Below are 18,223 nucleotides of genomic sequence, written 5' to 3' on the forward strand. Positions count from 1 at the left end.
TTCAAATCATTTTTTTTCTTCCATGAGGTATAATTACAGTGTTTGGCATTTTTATTAAGAATATATTACGATTATTTCCTATCTTTCACTGCTCCCCTAACCCCGTCCCCCACACTCTAGCAGTCCAAATTTTTCTAAGGGTGTTTAAGGTTTTAATTTTCCATACCCTCACTTCACATTCTGCAGATAATTTAATTACTTTTCACCTATTTTCTACCCACTATTTGGTCAGCAGGGGAAATTGCTTTTTTCTACAAACCAACCACTACAATAATAATAAATTACCTATTATCCTTAAAATCCAACCCTCTTGGAATCAGGGTCCAGAAGGCATACTTAAAATCTACTACACATTAAGTTCATTACTGATAGAAGCAACTGCCCAAATAAATACTTTAAAAGATCTAAAAAGTTCATTAGTAACACAGAATCTGGGAGACTTACTTGTATATAAAAGAGGTAGAAAAATATATTTTTTATTTACATGTTCAAGGTAGTCAAGATTTTAACAAACATCTTAATCCTCACAACAACCCTGTGAGGTAGGTAAGTCATTATTTTTGTGATAAACTAGTATTATTTCAAATAAAGTGCAATTCTTAAAAGAACAATCTGCATTAAGAATTAACAAACCACTTATGTATATGCTAATATTTGTTTTTGTATATTTTGATTCATGCAATAAGGTGTCCCCAGAAAAACTCAATATAAATCAAATTCTATGTAAATACACGTGGGGGATTATTTAAATAAACTCTGGGGTAGATTTTTTGTAAAATAAATCACTATTTTTTATCCTATGTAAGACATAATATTCAAAGTATTTGCTCAAAGTGAGACATTCTCAGCATTATACTCAAATTTATTCATTCTTTCCTAAGTTCTTTCAATATGGCACAAAGCCAACGTAAGACTTAATTTACTGAATTAAATCTTACCAATTTGGTATACGGCAGTGAACTGTGTTGTCATGTAGTAATCTCCAAGTATACTGCATGCAATCTCAACCCAAAACCTAAGATGGACTGTAAACTGAAATTAAACACTGAAGTGGATATTGATAATTGCAAAAAGTATTTTCCCTTGAGATTACTTTTTCCCTTAAAATTGCAAAAGGAAGAAAGATCTTAGGGTTTTGAAAATAAACATAATTTCTGATTACTATAAAATTCTAGTGATTTATATTGCAAATCAAACCCTCATGCTATCAGTTTACTACTTACAAGGAAGCCAGTAGTTACTCTAAAAATTTAAGTATTCTTTTTCTCTGTGCCAATATGACTTACAAGGAGAAAAATATTCCAGGCACCATTTTCTCTTAAATATATATTTAAAGTACATTTCTATTGTTAATTCAGCATTAGTAAGCATCAGTCAGTTGCCTGATATTTATAGTTGTCTTATCTTCAGAATAGATTTTTATTATATTTCCATTATATTTGTTTAATTATATAATTTATTTGTAACAATAATTATAATTAAGCTTGCAAAGTTTAGTTAACACTTAAAATCTGCTGACAGGTTTATAATACTTTAGAGCAAGTGGTTAAAATAATTTGCCATTATAAAGAAATAATTCAAGTCCAGAAAAACATTCTCACCAAAGTATTTTTAAAAACAGCTGCAGGGAAATTAGGCAAATCAACAGGTAAAAAAGACTAAGCCATCTCTAAGTTCTACATTCAAATCCATACTAGATCCAACAGTGCACTTTGGATTTTAGTGAGGTAGGGCAAAAAAGATAGTCAGATACATTTTGAACTGTTAAATTTATATAAACTGAAATACTGACTTGTACCCAGGTTTTATTTGAACAACCAAAAAGAAAAACTGAGAATTCAAATGGTGAAGTATTTTCTTGGTTTTAAAGACAGAACTGTAAAAATCTTTTGAGTACATATAAATAAAAAATACAAAGGCTACAAGATATATTTTATTTCAACATAAAGTATGCCTGTATAAAAAACCCAGGACATAGAAAAAAGAAATACAAACATTTTTGCATAGATTTTCTATATATAATATTTACCTGGGGCTAAACACCGGAAAATATACCTCTGAAACTAGTATAGTTTAACTATTTCCTTGGATACCAAGTATATACAAAATAAAAGCCCTTCATCTGGGGGAGGATGGGCAGGCGGGAAAACAATTTAATTTAGCATCAGTCTATATTTATTTCTCTGTTGCTCGAATATAAACCAATGATGACAAGAGGAGAAACTCTGGGGGTTTATTTAACAAAATTAAATTCACATTTCTGAGGCCATCATAGTGCATCCAATGTCCATCAATCTGGAAAGCTGCAGAATAATGATGTTCCTCTTTGTTAAATAATGTGGCACCTTCCAACAAGTACCTGCAAATTAAATGACAAAGTGTAGCAAAAAAGACAAAATTCTTGAACATTAAGTTTTTTTTTTAAAGTAGGTTTCATGCCCAGTGTGGATCCCAACACGGGGCTTGAACTAACAACCCTGAGAACAAGACCCGAGCTGAGATCCAGAGTTGGATGCTTAACCAACTGAGCCACACAGGTACCCCTTAAATTCTTAATTAAGGAATAAAAATATTGATAGTTCGCATTCTAGTCCCTAAAAAATATATCCGTCTATAAAAAATCATGTACTATAATTAATTGGTAATTTGGGGTAAAATATTTAAGAATTTAAAAATTGATATAATTTAAGGATTTTGAAAAACATTTTAACAGATTAACTCTTAATCTGTATCATTCTATTAAATAAGAGAAAGTACACACACAAAACCTAATTTTAAAGGCAAAAAGTTAAAAGACCCTGTATGTCCTAGCTTGTATGCAGACATTATTTATGATGCTGAAAGTAACATTTTTTGTTTAAACGATAACCTCGTACTATACACTACTTTGACCTGAAATACAAGTAATAGCCAGTTGTTACTCTTTATGACATATCAGGTACTATTCTAAACACTTTACATGCATTGCCTCATTAAATCCTCCAATAATGTACCAGATAGGTGCTGTCATCTCTGTTTTACAAGATAAGAAACTGATCTGTAAAGCTGGTTAAGTTCTGCCCCAAGGTTATGTAGCTTATAAAACGTGGGGCTGGGATTTAAACTCAATTCTGTTTCATAGTCCAACCACTATGCACACTGCCAGTGACTAACCTCCTGTAGTGGATTCTAATCTTATTCAGAAGACACAGAATTACAGATAGCTATGATTTTTTTCAACAGTATGCCTTTAAGGGCTAGCCATAGTCATGATAGAATAGCAGAGAAATAGAATCAATTTACTTATTATTAATTTTATAAAACACACAAAAAAGCCACCTACTTGTGATCAGATAAATCCAAGTAATATGGTACGTATGCCAGATCTTCAGATTTCCAATGTTGCATATTTAAGACAACAAAAGGGGGTGCCCCATGGCAGAAAACTCGCTGGGAAAATTCTCTTAAGCCACCACACCTAAAATAGAAATAGGCATGAACTTTATTATACTTTAAACTCAACTGCCTTTTATCAGTTCTGGGTTGTCTTTATTACTTAATTTCATAATAAGTATAATTAACTATTTTAGGTATAGGTAGTATTTTATATACCTATACCCAGAAGTATATAAGCTGTGAGATTCTATATATATAAGAAATAATATGTGCAGGGACGCCTGGGTGGCTCAGTGGTTGAGCACCTCCCTTCGCCCAGGGCGTGATCCTGGAGTCCCAGGATCCAGTCCCACATTGGGTTCCCTGCATGGGGCCTGTGTCTCTGCCTCTCTCTGTATCTTTCATGAATAAATAAATAAAATCTTAAAAAAAAAAAAAAGAATACTTGTAAAACTCCAGGAAAAGCTCTAGCTATTTTTTTCTAAGCTTATATAAACATGTAGTGTTTTGAAATGATGTAAAAGCTTTCATGTGTAGATACATTTTTTTTCTCAGCTGGTTTCAAAGGAAAATACTGGCAGATAAATAGTAGGACTCTTCCAGTCCCCTTTATATTGCATAAAATTCCCTAATTGCATCTTTTTGCCATTAGGATGAAACAAATTCTGTTTTCTTAGTAGTATCACATATTAAGCATATGGATCAGAATACCACAAATCAGAATATCACAAATACAGTAAAATCTCGATTAACCGGAATACTCAGGGCACAGTATTTTGATTCACAAATTTTACTGACTAAAAAATTAATCAGAAAACCATTTTGTTTCAGTATTTCCTGTTAAAATACATTAGTTCACTTTCTGGACGTAAGTATAATTAATTGAATGTATTTTATTCTTCCCTTCTTTTGTGATTAAATTAGCTGTAAGATCATCCTTCTAAATCTTAATTCGCATTGTACAATACTGTAGATATAGAAATTGTTAAGAGACTGGGATGAATATGTTCTGCCCCTTTTGAATTTTTTTTAACTACGTTAAATGTTTTGGTTTCCATTTACCTCTTTCTCCTAAATGAGGAATGCAGAAAAAAATCCAGTTAATTGAGGGTCCGATTAGCTGGGTTCCGGTTAACCAAGGTTTTATTGTACCTACTCAGCAGTGGGGGAAAAAAAGAAAAGGCATTTGCTTTGTATTCATCAATTAAATGTAGTATGATATTCTATATAGTGAAGATTGATAATGACAACACAGCATAAAATGGCATAGTAAGCTACAGTAGGTGTTAAGATTCCAAAAACATTAGGCTTCCTAAATACTTGTGAGTTGCTATTTCATAAAGTATCAACATCAAAGAGCATATCTGTTCAGGTTTCTTTATAAAAAACAGAAATACTTTCACCTTAAATGTGTATTATATACTCACCCACTCTCTTCACACAGTTCAATCCTGGAACAGAATAACTCATCCACAGCCAGTCGTATCAAGTTTCCATGAGGAATTTCTTGGGGAGGACTACAACATTACAAAATCTATGTAAGAATTGCTTTGGAATTTTACATGTTGAATACATTATTAGGATAACAAAATTTTACAGGTCAATTCATTAACAGCAAACAAAGTATAACCTCTATTTTTCATCTTTGTATTTGTTATAATTATAGAAATCAGTTGAACTTAATCAACATCAATGCAGGAAGCTTTCCAAGAAACATTATACCTTTCTGTAAAGTGATCCTGAAATATGCAGTTGTTACTTTAAAAAATTTTTGAGAGATTTCAGTAGAGGAGATTGTGGTTTTGGGAGAAGGAGGACCCAGAATTATGAGAGCTGCCAATTAATTACATGACTAAATGCAAGCTATAGCCATTGTTGGCTTCGGTTACCGGATTTGTTAAAAAATTTCTTCCTACATATTTCAGAGATTGTTTTATTTTTTTTAATTTATTTTTTTAAATTTTTATTTATTTATGATAGTCACACAGAGAGAGAGAGAGAGAGTGGCAGGGACATAGGCAGAGGGGGAAGCAGGCTCCATACACCGGGAGCTTGATGTGGGATTCGATCCCGGGCCTCCAGGATCACGCCCTAGGCCAAAGGCAGGCGCTAAACCGCTGCGCCACACAGGGATCCCTCAGAGATTGTTTTAAATATAGGATTAAAATATAGGCAAAAGCCTTAAAAAGTTATATGGAATATATATGGAATATGATGAAAAATATTTCATTGAGATGCTTAAAATATCAGCATTAATATAGTATTATACATATTTAATTATAGCTCTAAAACATACATAAATTGAAACTCATTTTTTAAAAAACAAATTTCTTTTTTTTCTTTTTAAATTTTTATTTATTTATTTATGATAGTCACAGAGAGAGAGAGAGAGGCAGAGACACAGGCAGAGGGAGAAGCAGGCTCCATGCACCGGGAGCCCGATGTGGGATTCGATCCTGGGTCTCCAAGATCGTGCCCCGGGCCAAAGGCAGGCGCCAAACCGCTGCGCCACCCAGGGATCCCCAAAAAACAAATTTCTAAAATGCTTTTTAGTCCATTATAATTTAGAGTAACAAAACCTTTTTCCCTGACAGAGATTTTAAAATCAACCTCATCATATCAGCGGTATAGGAAAATGGACAAAGTGTATTTCAGAAACAAGAGAGGCATTAATTGGCAGACTCTAAAAAGAATAAAATACCTTCAGCTTTCCATAAGTAGCATGATGTTACAATATTAAACTAAATATGCTAAGAAGAAATGCGAATAAGTTAGGGTATCTGATGTATATCTTCAAAAGGGAACATCTATTAAGCTGCTTTTCTGGACCACAGGGCCAAATATACTTTCTGACAACAACATGTTTGGGTTTGTTTTTCTGTCCTGTTTTTCCACTGGCAGTTATCCTTTTCCCAGCTCATGTCCTTTGGGGGCTTTAATATTTCCCAACACTCCATTAGAGCTTGCCAGTTTGGCCTTCCTCCCTATCATTTACCAGTCTAGAGGTCTGCCTTTTCTCTCAAAGCCAAAATTCTCGGCAGGCTATCAGCACCTCTCCTAGTCAATGAAAGAGCTCCTCACATCCTATCTTCTCCAGGTATGAAGATTCCAAGTTTGGGATTTCTGTCTATAATTATGCCCTGGCCATGAAAAGAAAGAATATTTTCAATCTTTTTGTTCATGTAGAAATACCCTATTCAACAGAAATCCATTCCAGAGATGACACACTCCAGTAGAGTATTAAATGTTCTTTAAGAGGTTATGTTTGTGACACAAAAAATTATCTACAGTCATATTAGCAAATTCAATGCATGAGTAAAACATTTTGCATACTAATTCATTACTACCCAAGTTAAATAATAGTTACCAGTTGGTTTTCTAAAGTCAATTCTAAGATATTTGGATTTTTTTTTTTTTTTTTAATTTATGATAGTCACAGAGAGAGAGAGAGAGGCAGAGACACAGGCGGAGGGAGAAGTAGGCTCCATGCACCGGGAGCCTGATGTGGGATTCGATCCCGGGTCTCCAGGATCGCGCCCTGGGCCAAAGGCAGGCGCCAAACCGCTGCGCCACCCAGGGATCCCGATATTTGGATTTAATAAATGGTAACACTTTTGTCATGGGACTTAACTACAGTCCTGCCTTTGTGTGGTTGCTATGTGTAAGTAAATGCACAGGATCTGTACTTTAGGAAACACTTTGACTATATTTATTTATTTATAGCAACATTCATTTAAAATATATATTACTTTTGTTAAAAGTGACAGACTTTGAAGAAACTTACTTTATATTAATTGTGCGTTGCTGATCTTCCTGCACTCGAGTTGGGCATCGCCAGTTGGAACAGTAACTCTCTTGTATGGTAGACATGAGATTTTCGAGATTTTTTGTAAAATTATCATGCTCATTCCCAAATAAATCAATTATTAATGAAGCTTTATGAACTTCAGATTTGTATTGCTGTTTTTCCATCTTGTCCCAAATCCAAAGTAGCTTCACAGTTGTGAAACTGTAGGTGTCCATTAAATAAAGGAAACAGTCTACAAACTCCCGACCTAAATGAAGAGAGAGTTCCCTGGGGAAGTTTTCATTTTCATTAAGAATGACATATAATAACATCAAGAATCCATCTATGGTGCAGGTATTTTTCAGTCTTATTTCAACATAGAGTGGCGTACAGGATACTGCTTTGCGGCCAGCTTTGATAGTAAAAACACCTCCCCAAGGAAGAACAGGCCTCCAAAATGAGCGATCTTGGTTATAGTTATTTTTAATTGATGCTTTGATCTCTTCAAACAGTGTCTTCATCCTGCATTTTAAAAGTTTAAAATAGAACATGTAAATTTGTGATTTCATATGTTAAATGCATGAGATATGTTCAAATGGAAACAAAGCTATATAAAGATTCAAATTAGGGGTGCCTGGCAGGTTCAGTGGGTAGAGCTTGTGATTCCTGATCTCCCGGCTGTAAGTCTGAGCTTCATGTTGGGTATAGAGATTACTTAAATATAAAATCGTTTAAAAAAAAAATCAAATTAAATTTGGTTAGAAGGTCTACCAATATAACAAAAATATTTAAAGTGATTCAAGCTGAGCCTTTTTTTTTTGCAATATGATGGCCTCTGGAAAGACCACTTAAGAAGCGCAATCTTTTTTGAGGTGCAGGATGAGCATCTGATAGACTTTTATACTAATTATATTTTATATAATTTTATCTGTGACATAGGAAGACCCTGAAATAAAAAATCCTAAATAAAAACAGAGCTATTTGAAGATGCAATCTAAATTTGGTCGGGCGCATTCCTCATGTAAACCTCCTTAGCTCTTCAAAATACAAGCTGTGCTTCATTTCCTTTTTAATATACATGATTCCACTTATGAAAATGCTATAATGGAATTCTTAGCTGGGCTACAGAATAATGGCCAATTATCTCTGAAAGACCACATATGAAAAGTAATCCAGAGTACTTAACTGAATAGTGCACAGTTGATAGAAAAATTATTTCTATGCACTTTGGGATTTTTCATTTACAGTTTAGGACTATTCTGGATATTCTATTTTAACCTGCTGTGAAGATCTGACTTGGTAAGTAATCTGATTCCCCTCTTTTTATGTTTTGGGAATGAATGGGGGTGTCCTCCTTTTTTAAACTATTTATCCTTCTCCTAACCTTGAAGTTAGCTAAGCAATTTGTTTTTAGTCACTGAGAGTATTCTAGTAACATGTTCAGGTCATGTGTATTATACAAAGCAAAATTGTAAAAAGTTAAAGAATGAGGTCTTAATGAAACTGAATTGAAAAAGAAAAAAAAAAAAAGAAACTGAATTGAAAATACGGCTTTACTTGAGATAATAACTGCCTAAACTAAAAACATTATAGGGTTCCTCAATGTTGCTTCTATGGAAAAGTATATTTTCATGAAAATAATATTCATGAAAAGTATATTTTCATGAAAAGGAAAAGCAGGCACAACATAAATCCAATATTCAGAAGTGCAGACCTATGTGTTTTTGTGTAAGAAATGAAGTTCACAGAGTAGACTTGCAGAATCACTATGTTGTGCACCTGAAACTAATGTAACATTGTGTTAACTACCGTTAAAAAAAAACCAAAAACTGTTTTTACACTTTAAAGAAATTAAATTTAAACCGATTTTACAATACTAGCCGACTAAAAGTTCAGTTCTACAATATATACAACGCGGGCGCACGCACACACAGTATTTTCAGCTTGAGGCAAGATACTGTGGGCTCTAAAATATTCAACACTATATTTAGTCTTCAGTGTAGCTGTTTATTCATAGTCAGTAACATGCTGGCTCTAGCCAACCATTTAGGAATAAGAGGGCGTGGCAAATCTGGAGCCTTAGGCAAACACCAACTGTTTCTTAATGTTTTTGGAGATTTTTCAAAAACCCCATGGCATTCAAATGCTTTAAAAATGAAAACAACTTTCTTCATGGTTTCATTTATTTCCGTGTAATTTTAAAAAACTTTGTAGCAAGGTCACAAGCCTGAGCTCAGATTCCCAAATGTTGCACTGGGAAGGAATCGTGTAAATCTCTGCACTGTTTTTCTTCAAACTATCTTTTAGACATGACCGAATAAAGAATAACTACAGCAATGGATATACTTAAGAAGGGTAAACTACAATTTTATGTATACTTATATATATATCTGTAAAACGAAACTAACTTCTTTAGCCTTTTTTGCGGGGGAGGGGGGAAGGGAAAGACAGGGGTAGAGAGGACTGGAAGAACTAGAGGACACTTAATCGTTTCAGCATTAAGATGGTGATTTGTTACAAAGAAAATTACAACAAAAATGAGTATTAAAAAAAAAAAAAAAAAAGGTGGGGAAATGGCTGCCAAGAGCTTCACTAAAAATTGTTTTGAGATTTCACCACACCGTCGAAAGAGACTTTCGTTAAGCACTGCATCAGAAGCCCTGGAGGAGGTGTGCTGCTGGCATCACTGTCAGGATTCAACAGGCCCCCTCCAGTTTAAGTAAGCCAGGAAGACTCCACCGACCTCTATTTCCTTGGCAAAACGACACCTTTCTTTTGCGGTCATTTTCAAGGGTGACAGTCTGTACTCCAAGCCGGTCGTGAGAACCTAGGCCGCTCGCCCTCGGCATAGCATGCTGCACTCCCTAAGAGCTCGGCGGTCCTAGGGGTCCTCTCTGGAATCAGCACCCCGAGATAACCTGGAAAACGGCCACGCGCTCCCCCGCGAAGCTGCACGGGGCTTCGCGGCCGGGACCTGCTGGCCGCGGCGGGCGCCCGCCTCCGGCCCCCGCGCTCCGGCCACGCCTACCCCGCCCCCGGCCCCGGCCCCGGCCCCGGCCCTCTGCGCTAGCCAAGGCCTGGCACCTGGGGCTGGCCCCGCAAGGCTGGCGGGTCCCCGAGCCCGGAGCAGGTGAAACGGCTGGGCGGCCTCGCCCGCGTCCAGGTGCTGGTCCCCTAAGCGCCTGCGACTGCGGGCGCTGGGCGGCAGAGCCGGGCCGCGGAAGGCGTCCCCACACCGGCCAGTCTCCGTCCACCAGGAAGCCGACTTCTCGTACCTCCCCGGGGACCGAAAACCGCCGGTGCCGCCGCACCCGTCGCCGCCGCCGCTTGCTCATGGAGAGCCCGTGCCGCCGCCGCCGCCGCCTCATCTACTAGCACCGTCCGCTGTCTGGGCCTCCGCGGCGTGAGTGCTGGGCTCTGGCACGGCCTCCATCGCACCCGCCGCGGCGGGAGCCACAGCAGCTCCAGCGCCCAGGCCCGATCCGACCCGACCCACGGAGCCAGGACCGCAGGACGCGTAGCTTCTTATTACGGAGGAAGATTCGGCCTGACCTCCTCCGGCCCCCTCCCCCCAGCCCCTAGCACCCAGCCGCCTGACGGCGCTGCTGCGCAGGCGCGAAGACGCCCCTGCCAAACGTGCGTGTGTCGGGGGTGTATACAGCATCCAGATTCGCCCAATGGGAGCCAAGATCAGGTGCGGGGGGGCGGGACCTTACGGAGAGGGGCGGCGTTCCAGTGTCAGAGGGTGGGTGGGTGGGGCAGCCGGAAGTGGGCCGGGCTTGCGTGGAGGCGGAGCTTTGTTGGCAAACCTGCTTGGCTGTTTTGAGGTTTGTATCCTTTTAGGACCTTGGTTTTAGTTTGCTTCTAGGTCTTGTCTTCTTATGGGCTTAACTCGGAAGGGAAAGCTTCGTTTTCCCAGCAAATTTTAATTATGCAAGCTTTTGATGTAAGTATGTAGTTAAGAAGAGGTGAATTAGTGGGTTAATGCCTCTCTTTAGTGTTCATAATTTGGCGAGGGTGCTGTAATTTACAGGAAGTTAATAACGTGGATAGACATTAGCCCCACTGTGGAGACGAAAAAACTGAGTGTTGGAAATGCTCAAGTACCACACATTAGGTGATGGCTGGGAATTGAAGCCCGAGCTGCTTAGTGCTGGAGTCCGTGGGCTCAACCACTGTTCTATTCAGAAAGCCCTAGTTCTTGTATCCTCGCTTAAAGGGTCGGAGCTTATATGGCTTAGCTCCTGGAGAACCCAGGCCACCCTGGAAAACTACCTTACCCTCCATTACCAATGCAGATGCTGTTGAGATATTACCCATCCAACTGTTCAACGAATAATGATGCTCTGGAAAGTGAAACCCAACCCCCAGAACATGCAATACAGAGAGCTCAAGGCCCGCCCAACACATCACTGGGCTCCTCGGTCACCGCTGAGTCTGGTGGGTCTCTTGACTAGTGTGATGGTCGGTCAGGGCTATGACAAGGACCTTCCTTGTGGACCTCTCTCAGAGTCTAGTGATAGAGGAATGGAGGGTACAAGTTTGCCTTTCTCAAGATTATTACTGCAGGTGGTGATAGGAAGAAATGAACATCGCTCAGAGGAGGAGGAAAGAGGCTCTGCCCAAAAGGGAAGAATTAATACTTCTGGCACAGTCTGTTGTTTTTAGTTTCTCGGTTTTTCTTCTTTCTTACGGCGTTTCAAGGATGAAGAAACTGAGGTTCTGAGTGATTAAACGACTAGTGTGTCTGTATTGGAATTTACATGCAAAAACTTTAGTCTCAATATTAAAACTATTCTGCAAGTAGAACACCCTTGAAAAGTGTTTTAAAATGTGGATTATATGCTCAATTGATAATCTTTCACAAGACGTGGAAATTAATTTTATACTGATTGGGTTATTCTCTTCCTGAAAACAAAACCCAATAGTGGTGGTTGTCACCATTTCTGGAGAATAGCAGAAACGTGACTCATGCTGAAGCTTAGCTAGGCGAGGGAAGCATGGATTCTTTGCATACTTGGGTAATTCACAAACTTCACTGAAGCCTTTAACCGAGATTTCCATTCCGCTTCCCCTGTGCTCCTCTTAAAATCTGACAAACTGAGTTGCAGGGCTTTTTTTTTTTTTTATTTTTTTAAAGATTTTATTTATTCATGAGAGACACAGAGAGAGAGAGAGAGAGAGAGAGAGAGAGAGAGGCAGAGACACAGGCAGAGGGAGAAGCAGGCTCCATGCAGGCCTGCCTGGAGCCCGACGCGGGACTCGATCTTGAGTCTCCAGGATCCCGCCCTGGGCTGAAGGTGGCGCTAAGGCACTGAGCCACCAGGGCTGCCCAGGGCTTTTTTTAAAGACAGCTTAATTAAGGTATAATTGACATGTAATATGTGGAACATATCTAAAGTATGTAATTGTGAAGTTTTGAGGTATATATCCCTTATATATAAGTCAAGTGAATAGATCTATCATCCTCAAGTTTCCTTATGCCCCATTGTAATTTCTTTCTTGCATTCCTCCTTACCTCCCACACCTAAGCAACCACTGATCTAATTTCTGTCATTATACACTCATTTGCATTTTCTAAAGATTTATGTAAGTAGAATCAGACGGGTTTTTTTTTTGGGGGGGGGGTCTAGTCTCTTTTGCTCAGTATCACTGTCTCAACATTTGTCCATATTGTTCTGTGTACCAATAGTTCATTCCTTTTTATTGCTGAGTGTATTCCATTATATGGTTGTACTGCAACTTACCCACTCATCTGTTGGTAGACATTTGGGTTGTGTCTAGTTTGGGGCTATTACCAATAAAGCTGCTATGAACATTTGTGTACAAGTCTTTGTGTGGACATACATTTCCTTTTTCCTTGGGTAAAAATCTAGAAGTGGAATGGTTGGGTCTTATGGTAGATATATATATTTTTTAAAATTGCTAAATGGTTTTCCAGAGTGGTTGAACTACTTTATATTCCCATCAAGACTGTATTCAGAGTTCCATTTCCCGCGCATCCTCACCAATATTTGGTACGATCATTTTTAACTTTAGCCATTCTAATAGGTGTGCAGTGGTATCTTGTGGTTTTAATATGAGTTTTCCTAATGACTAATGATATTGAATATCTTTTTATGTGCTTATTCACTATCTGTATATCTTTTGGTGAAGCACCTGTTTAGATCTTTGTTCCATTAAAAAAAATTGGGTGGTTGTTTTTGTCTTGAGAGTTCTTTATGTGTTCTGGAATATATCTAATATATTCTTTATTAGATATATGCTTTGCAAAGATTTTATTACAGTATGTGGCTGGTCTTTTTGTTTTCAACAAGAATTTTGAAGAACAGAAGTTTTAAATTTTAATAAAGTCCAATCTGTTCTTTTATGGATTGTGCTTTTAGTGTCATTTCTAAGAAATTTTTGCCAACTCTAAGTTCACAAAGACCTTTTACTATGTTTTCTTCTAGAAGTTTTACAGTTTAGGCTGTATATTTAGGTTTATGATGCATTTTGAGTTACTTTTTTTAATGGTTTAAGACATGGATTCCAGTTCATATTTGTTACATATGGATATCCAGTTGTTCCAGCAATATTTCTTAAAAGGCTATTCTTTTTCCACTATTCTGTCTCTCTGCTTTTGTCAAAAGTTATTTGTTCAATATCCTTTTTAAACATTTCATATTTATTCATCACCACTATATGTCAAACTGTGTGCTAACGCTGGAGATATGTATCAGTAAGTGTTCTTTGGTTGCAGAAACTAGAGATCAAATATTCCTAACTTAAATAAAATAGAAATTTATTAGAAGGATGTGAATAATTAAAGGAAAAGTTGAGCAATTGGATCTCAGCTGACCTGATTGACCAGAAGGCAGATACTTCCATCAAGGACAGTAAGATCCTATTCTATTAACAAAAGAAGAGGGAATGGTGGTGGGCAGATATCTTCTGTAGCAGTGCTTCCCAACATTTTTTACACCCCTACATGATAAATGATCAGCTTGGGCAGTGTAGGAGGGTAAACTGGTGGAGATTAGGAGGTGTCTAAATTGGGCATGGTGAAAAAATCCATCACATTTTCTTTATATAATGTAAGAAAAAGGCAAGTATTAGGGAGATATGAAACATTGAATTTATATAAAACTTCTCAATAAAATATATTTAAAAATTTTATGAGAAATTTGAACTTGTTTCCATGATACAATTTTTATTTCAAACCTTTATCCAAACTTAATTATGATAGTATGTTAGGAAAAGTGCGTATATCATAATTATGTAGCTTAAAGAATTTTTTATTTTTAAATTTATTTTATTTTTTTCTAAGATTTTATTTATTGATTTGACAGAGAGAGAGCATGCAAGAGAGCACAAACGGGGAGAGACCAGAGGCAGGCTCCTTGCTGAGCAAGGAGTCTGATGTGGGGCTTATTCTGAAAGCCCTGGGATCATGATCTGAGCCAAAGGCAGATGGTTAACTGACTGAGCCACCTAGGCAGCCCTTGAAGAATTTTTATAAAGTGAGCACACCTATTGTGTGTTCCAGTTATATGTACTCGCATAACAAATTACCCTTAAACTTAGTGGCTTATACAACATTTGTTTTGCCTTTGAATTTGCAATTTGAGCAAGGCGTGGTAGGTTAACTTAAAGGCTTGCGGCTGGAATCAATTGAAGGCGCCTTGCATCAGTTACATGTTTGGCTGTTGATATTACCTGTTGGCTGTGATTTTAGCTGGGTCTATGACCAGAACACCTCCACAGGGCCTTTCCATGGAATTCCTTGATTTTTTCATTGCATGGTGACTAGGTACCCAGGGTGAGCGTCCCAAGAAAGAGGGCCAGGTGGACACTCTAGTGCCTTTTCTAACCCTTCATTGGAAATCATGCAGTGTCAGTTCCAGAGTATTCCACAGTAGCCAGTTTGCTGGAGGTGAGTTATAAAGAGCAGATCATATTGAAGTGGAGGAATTGAGCTCTACCTTCTAATGGAAAGGGTGTCAAAGGATCTGTGGATATGTTTTTAAACTACTTTACTTACCTAACCAGCTAGCTCCCTGATCAAGAAGCAGAACAATACCAGTGCTCCAATGTTGCCTTCCTGTCATTACCTGCTGCCCCAAAGGTAACCACTATCCTGACTTCTAATAGCATAGATTAGTGTTGCCTGTTTTTGTAATTTATATAAATAGAACCATACAATATGTACTCTTTTGTGTCTAGATTCTTTCAGCATTGTGAGGTTCATTCATGTGGTTCTGTGTATATCTCTGCTTAGTATTCTATTTTGTAAATAGCAAATAATTTAAGTATGTGCTATTTATGCATGTGTATGTATAATTTATGTATGTGTATGTATCCAATTTATTATCAAATATTTGGGTAGTTTCCAGTTTTGTGTAATCTGAGTTCTGATTTAAAATTCTAGTACATATCTTTTGGTACTTGTATATGTAATATACATGTACATTTCTGTTGAAAATACACGTGGGAGTTGAAATGATTGGTTTTATGGTATGCATATATTCAATCAATTTTAATTGATACTGCTAACCAGTTTTCCAATCTCTGCCACCTGCAGTGAGTAATCATGATCCTGATTTATTAATGCTATGGTTTGTGCTTGGAATGACTATACACAGTCCCCTTTCAAGGCCTATTAATAATTATATTCTCAGATTCTTGATGGTTACATCGACAGAAGGCTGGTCTCAGCTGGCTCCGTTGAGCAGTATTGTAAGAACAAGTGTTTTCAGTCAACAAGGCAGACCCTATGTGACCTTTTTTTTTTATGACCTAACCTCAGAAGTCTACCCAGTTTTTGTCCACATAAGTAGGTAATGACAAAAAGAGATGATTTTTTTTTCAATTGACAAAACATCTTTTATTTGTCATCAGTCAGAATTCAGATATCTTGATCTTTTAAGATTGTAGTCTAATCGTTCTTTCACTGACAGGTGTAAGGTTGAAATTCCTTATGGTAATGACAATGGATTTACAGCCCATTCAAATTTTTCATATCAAGGACCTCAAAGTAATAACGATGTTTTTCCCTAAACATACACAGATGTTGATTTACCCATCTTAATAAGCATTATATGGGATTCTAATTAGTAGTAGTAGTAGTAAACTATTTTTAATATCATTTTTTCCAAAAGTTGAACTTTTGCTTTGAATGTATAAACTTTGTTGGTAGATGTTAAAATAGGTCCAGAGGAATAATGAAGTGAGTATCCTGGGATAGTAAAAGTTCCTGAAAAGGCAAGAGAGAGGAAAAAATTGATATTTGAACTTGGAGACAGAGAACCCATCTGCAGAAGTCATCTTACATAGCCAGCTCATGCTGACCCCTCAAAGGAGAGACCTAGTGGAATAAACACCCGGATACCATTTTTCTCCCCTCTCTGATATTGTGACGTGTTGTCAATGCTTTTACTATTTTATTCTTTGAGAGTGGTACCTTTTCTATCTCCCTGGCTTCATTGGTTGACAGTATTGATAATTTTCATGTTGGTTGATAAAATGGGTTGATTCTGCAATTGCATAAAGTCAGATCCATTTTACTCCTGTCTTTTGTGTTGTGGTTGTCTTATGTTTTTACTGCTACACAGAAACTTAAGAAATAAGAAAAAAACACCTCTTTTTATTTACCTACAGGTTTGCAATTTCCAGTGCTTTTCATTCTTTTCTGTACCTCTAAGTTTCCATCTGGTTGATTCACTGCAGACTGAAGAACTTCATTTAATATTTTCTGTATTACGTAACTGCTAGGTTAGTTTTAAAAAATGGCTGCAAATTCTTTGACACCTTTTCCACTAAGATACTGAGTCTTTATCCCCTCCTCTTGAATCTGTAGATTCACTTGTAGATTAGTGATTTCTTTGACCTGTACAGAACAGCAAAATGAAACACTATGACATCTGAGGCTAGGTCATAAAAGACTGTGAAGTTCCTGCTTTATTCACTTGAATGCTTGCTTTTAGAGCCTTGAGCTACCATGTGAGAAGACTGTCATTCTGGAGAGACCATATTCTGGTCAACAGAGCAAGTTGAGCCCAGTGGTATAGTCATCCCTGTGCCAGGGTGCCAGGTATGTGAGTGAAGCTGTCTTGAATCCTCTAAACTTCTCACTCACCTGGTGAATACCCCTGAGTGACTTCCTTTAATGCCACAAGGAATATAAAGATCACCTAGCTGAAACTTGCCCAAATTCCTGATTATCTTAATCATGGGATATAATAAAATCATTGTTTTAAGCAATTATTTTTTTGAATAGTTATATAGTATGAGATAAGTGGAACAAAATTTGGGGTGCTGTTGTAACAAAAACCTAAAACATGGCACTGGCTTTGGGACACTTGTGAGGCAGAAGTTGACAAGATTTTGAGAAGACTGTTAGTGGGATCCTGACAGGCATTGAGGATGGTGTCAATGAGAACTTAGAAAATAAGGGTAGCCCAGGTGGCTCAGCGGTTTAGTGCCACCTTCAGTCCAGGGTGTGGTCCTGGAGACCAGAGATTGAGTCCCATGTCGGGCTCCCTGCATGGAATGGAGCCTGCTTCTCCCTCTGCCTGTGTCTGTGCCTCTCTCTCTCTCTCTGTGTCTCTCATGAATAAATAAATAAAATCTTAAAAGAAAGAAAATCAGAAATAAGAAAAATGTTATTGGAAGCTGGAGGAAAGGAGGATCTTGTTCTGTTATGGCAGGTGGTTTAGCAAATGTATAACATGGACAATCATAAAATATATTTAATGAACTGATGGATCTGGCTTAGAAGATTTTCAGGCAGAATGCTGAAAGTGTAAACTATATTTTGTTTATTTGTTTTATTATTTTTTTAATTTTTATTTATTTATGATAGTCATACAGAGAGAGAGAGAGAGAGAGAGAGGCAGAGACACAGGCAGAGGGAGAAGCAGGCTCCATGCACCGGGAGCCTGATGTGGGATTTGATCCCGGGTCTCCAGGATCGCGCCCTGGGCCAAAGGCAGGCGCCAAACCGCTGCGCCACCCAGGGATCCCTGTTTATTTGTTTTAAAATTATGTATCATAAGGTATGGATAGACAGAACTGTACTAA

The 18,223-nt window shown here is 37.7% G+C and overlaps 1 protein-coding gene across 2 annotated transcripts; it reads right to left on the minus strand.

Moving 5' to 3' along the window:
• Nucleotides 1-444: 444 nt before the first annotated feature.
• C6H14orf28 (chromosome 6 C14orf28 homolog) lies at nt 445-10,575 on the minus strand. 2 transcript variants are annotated; one of them, XM_041760051.1, is made up of 5 exons: nt 10,438-10,575; nt 7,160-7,684; nt 4,803-4,892; nt 3,323-3,457; nt 445-2,359 (listed from the first exon to the last, which is right to left on the minus strand). In XM_041760051.1, exons 2-5 carry the CDS (start codon nt 7,681-7,683, stop codon nt 2,176-2,178), a joined length of 933 nt encoding a protein of 310 aa, XP_041615985.1. In that variant the 5' UTR covers nt 7,684; nt 10,438-10,575; the 3' UTR covers nt 445-2,175. The 2 variants fall into 2 exon arrangements, with proteins under 2 accessions (XP_041615985.1, XP_041615986.1); XM_041760052.1 differs by lacking the exon at nt 10,438-10,575 and adding an exon at nt 9,906-10,044.
• Nucleotides 10,576-18,223: the final 7,648 nt, after the last annotated feature.

This window comes from Vulpes lagopus, chromosome 6 (genome assembly GCF_018345385.1).
Source record: "Vulpes lagopus strain Blue_001 chromosome 6, ASM1834538v1, whole genome shotgun sequence".
Classification (NCBI taxonomy): Eukaryota; Metazoa; Chordata; class Mammalia; order Carnivora; family Canidae; genus Vulpes; species Vulpes lagopus.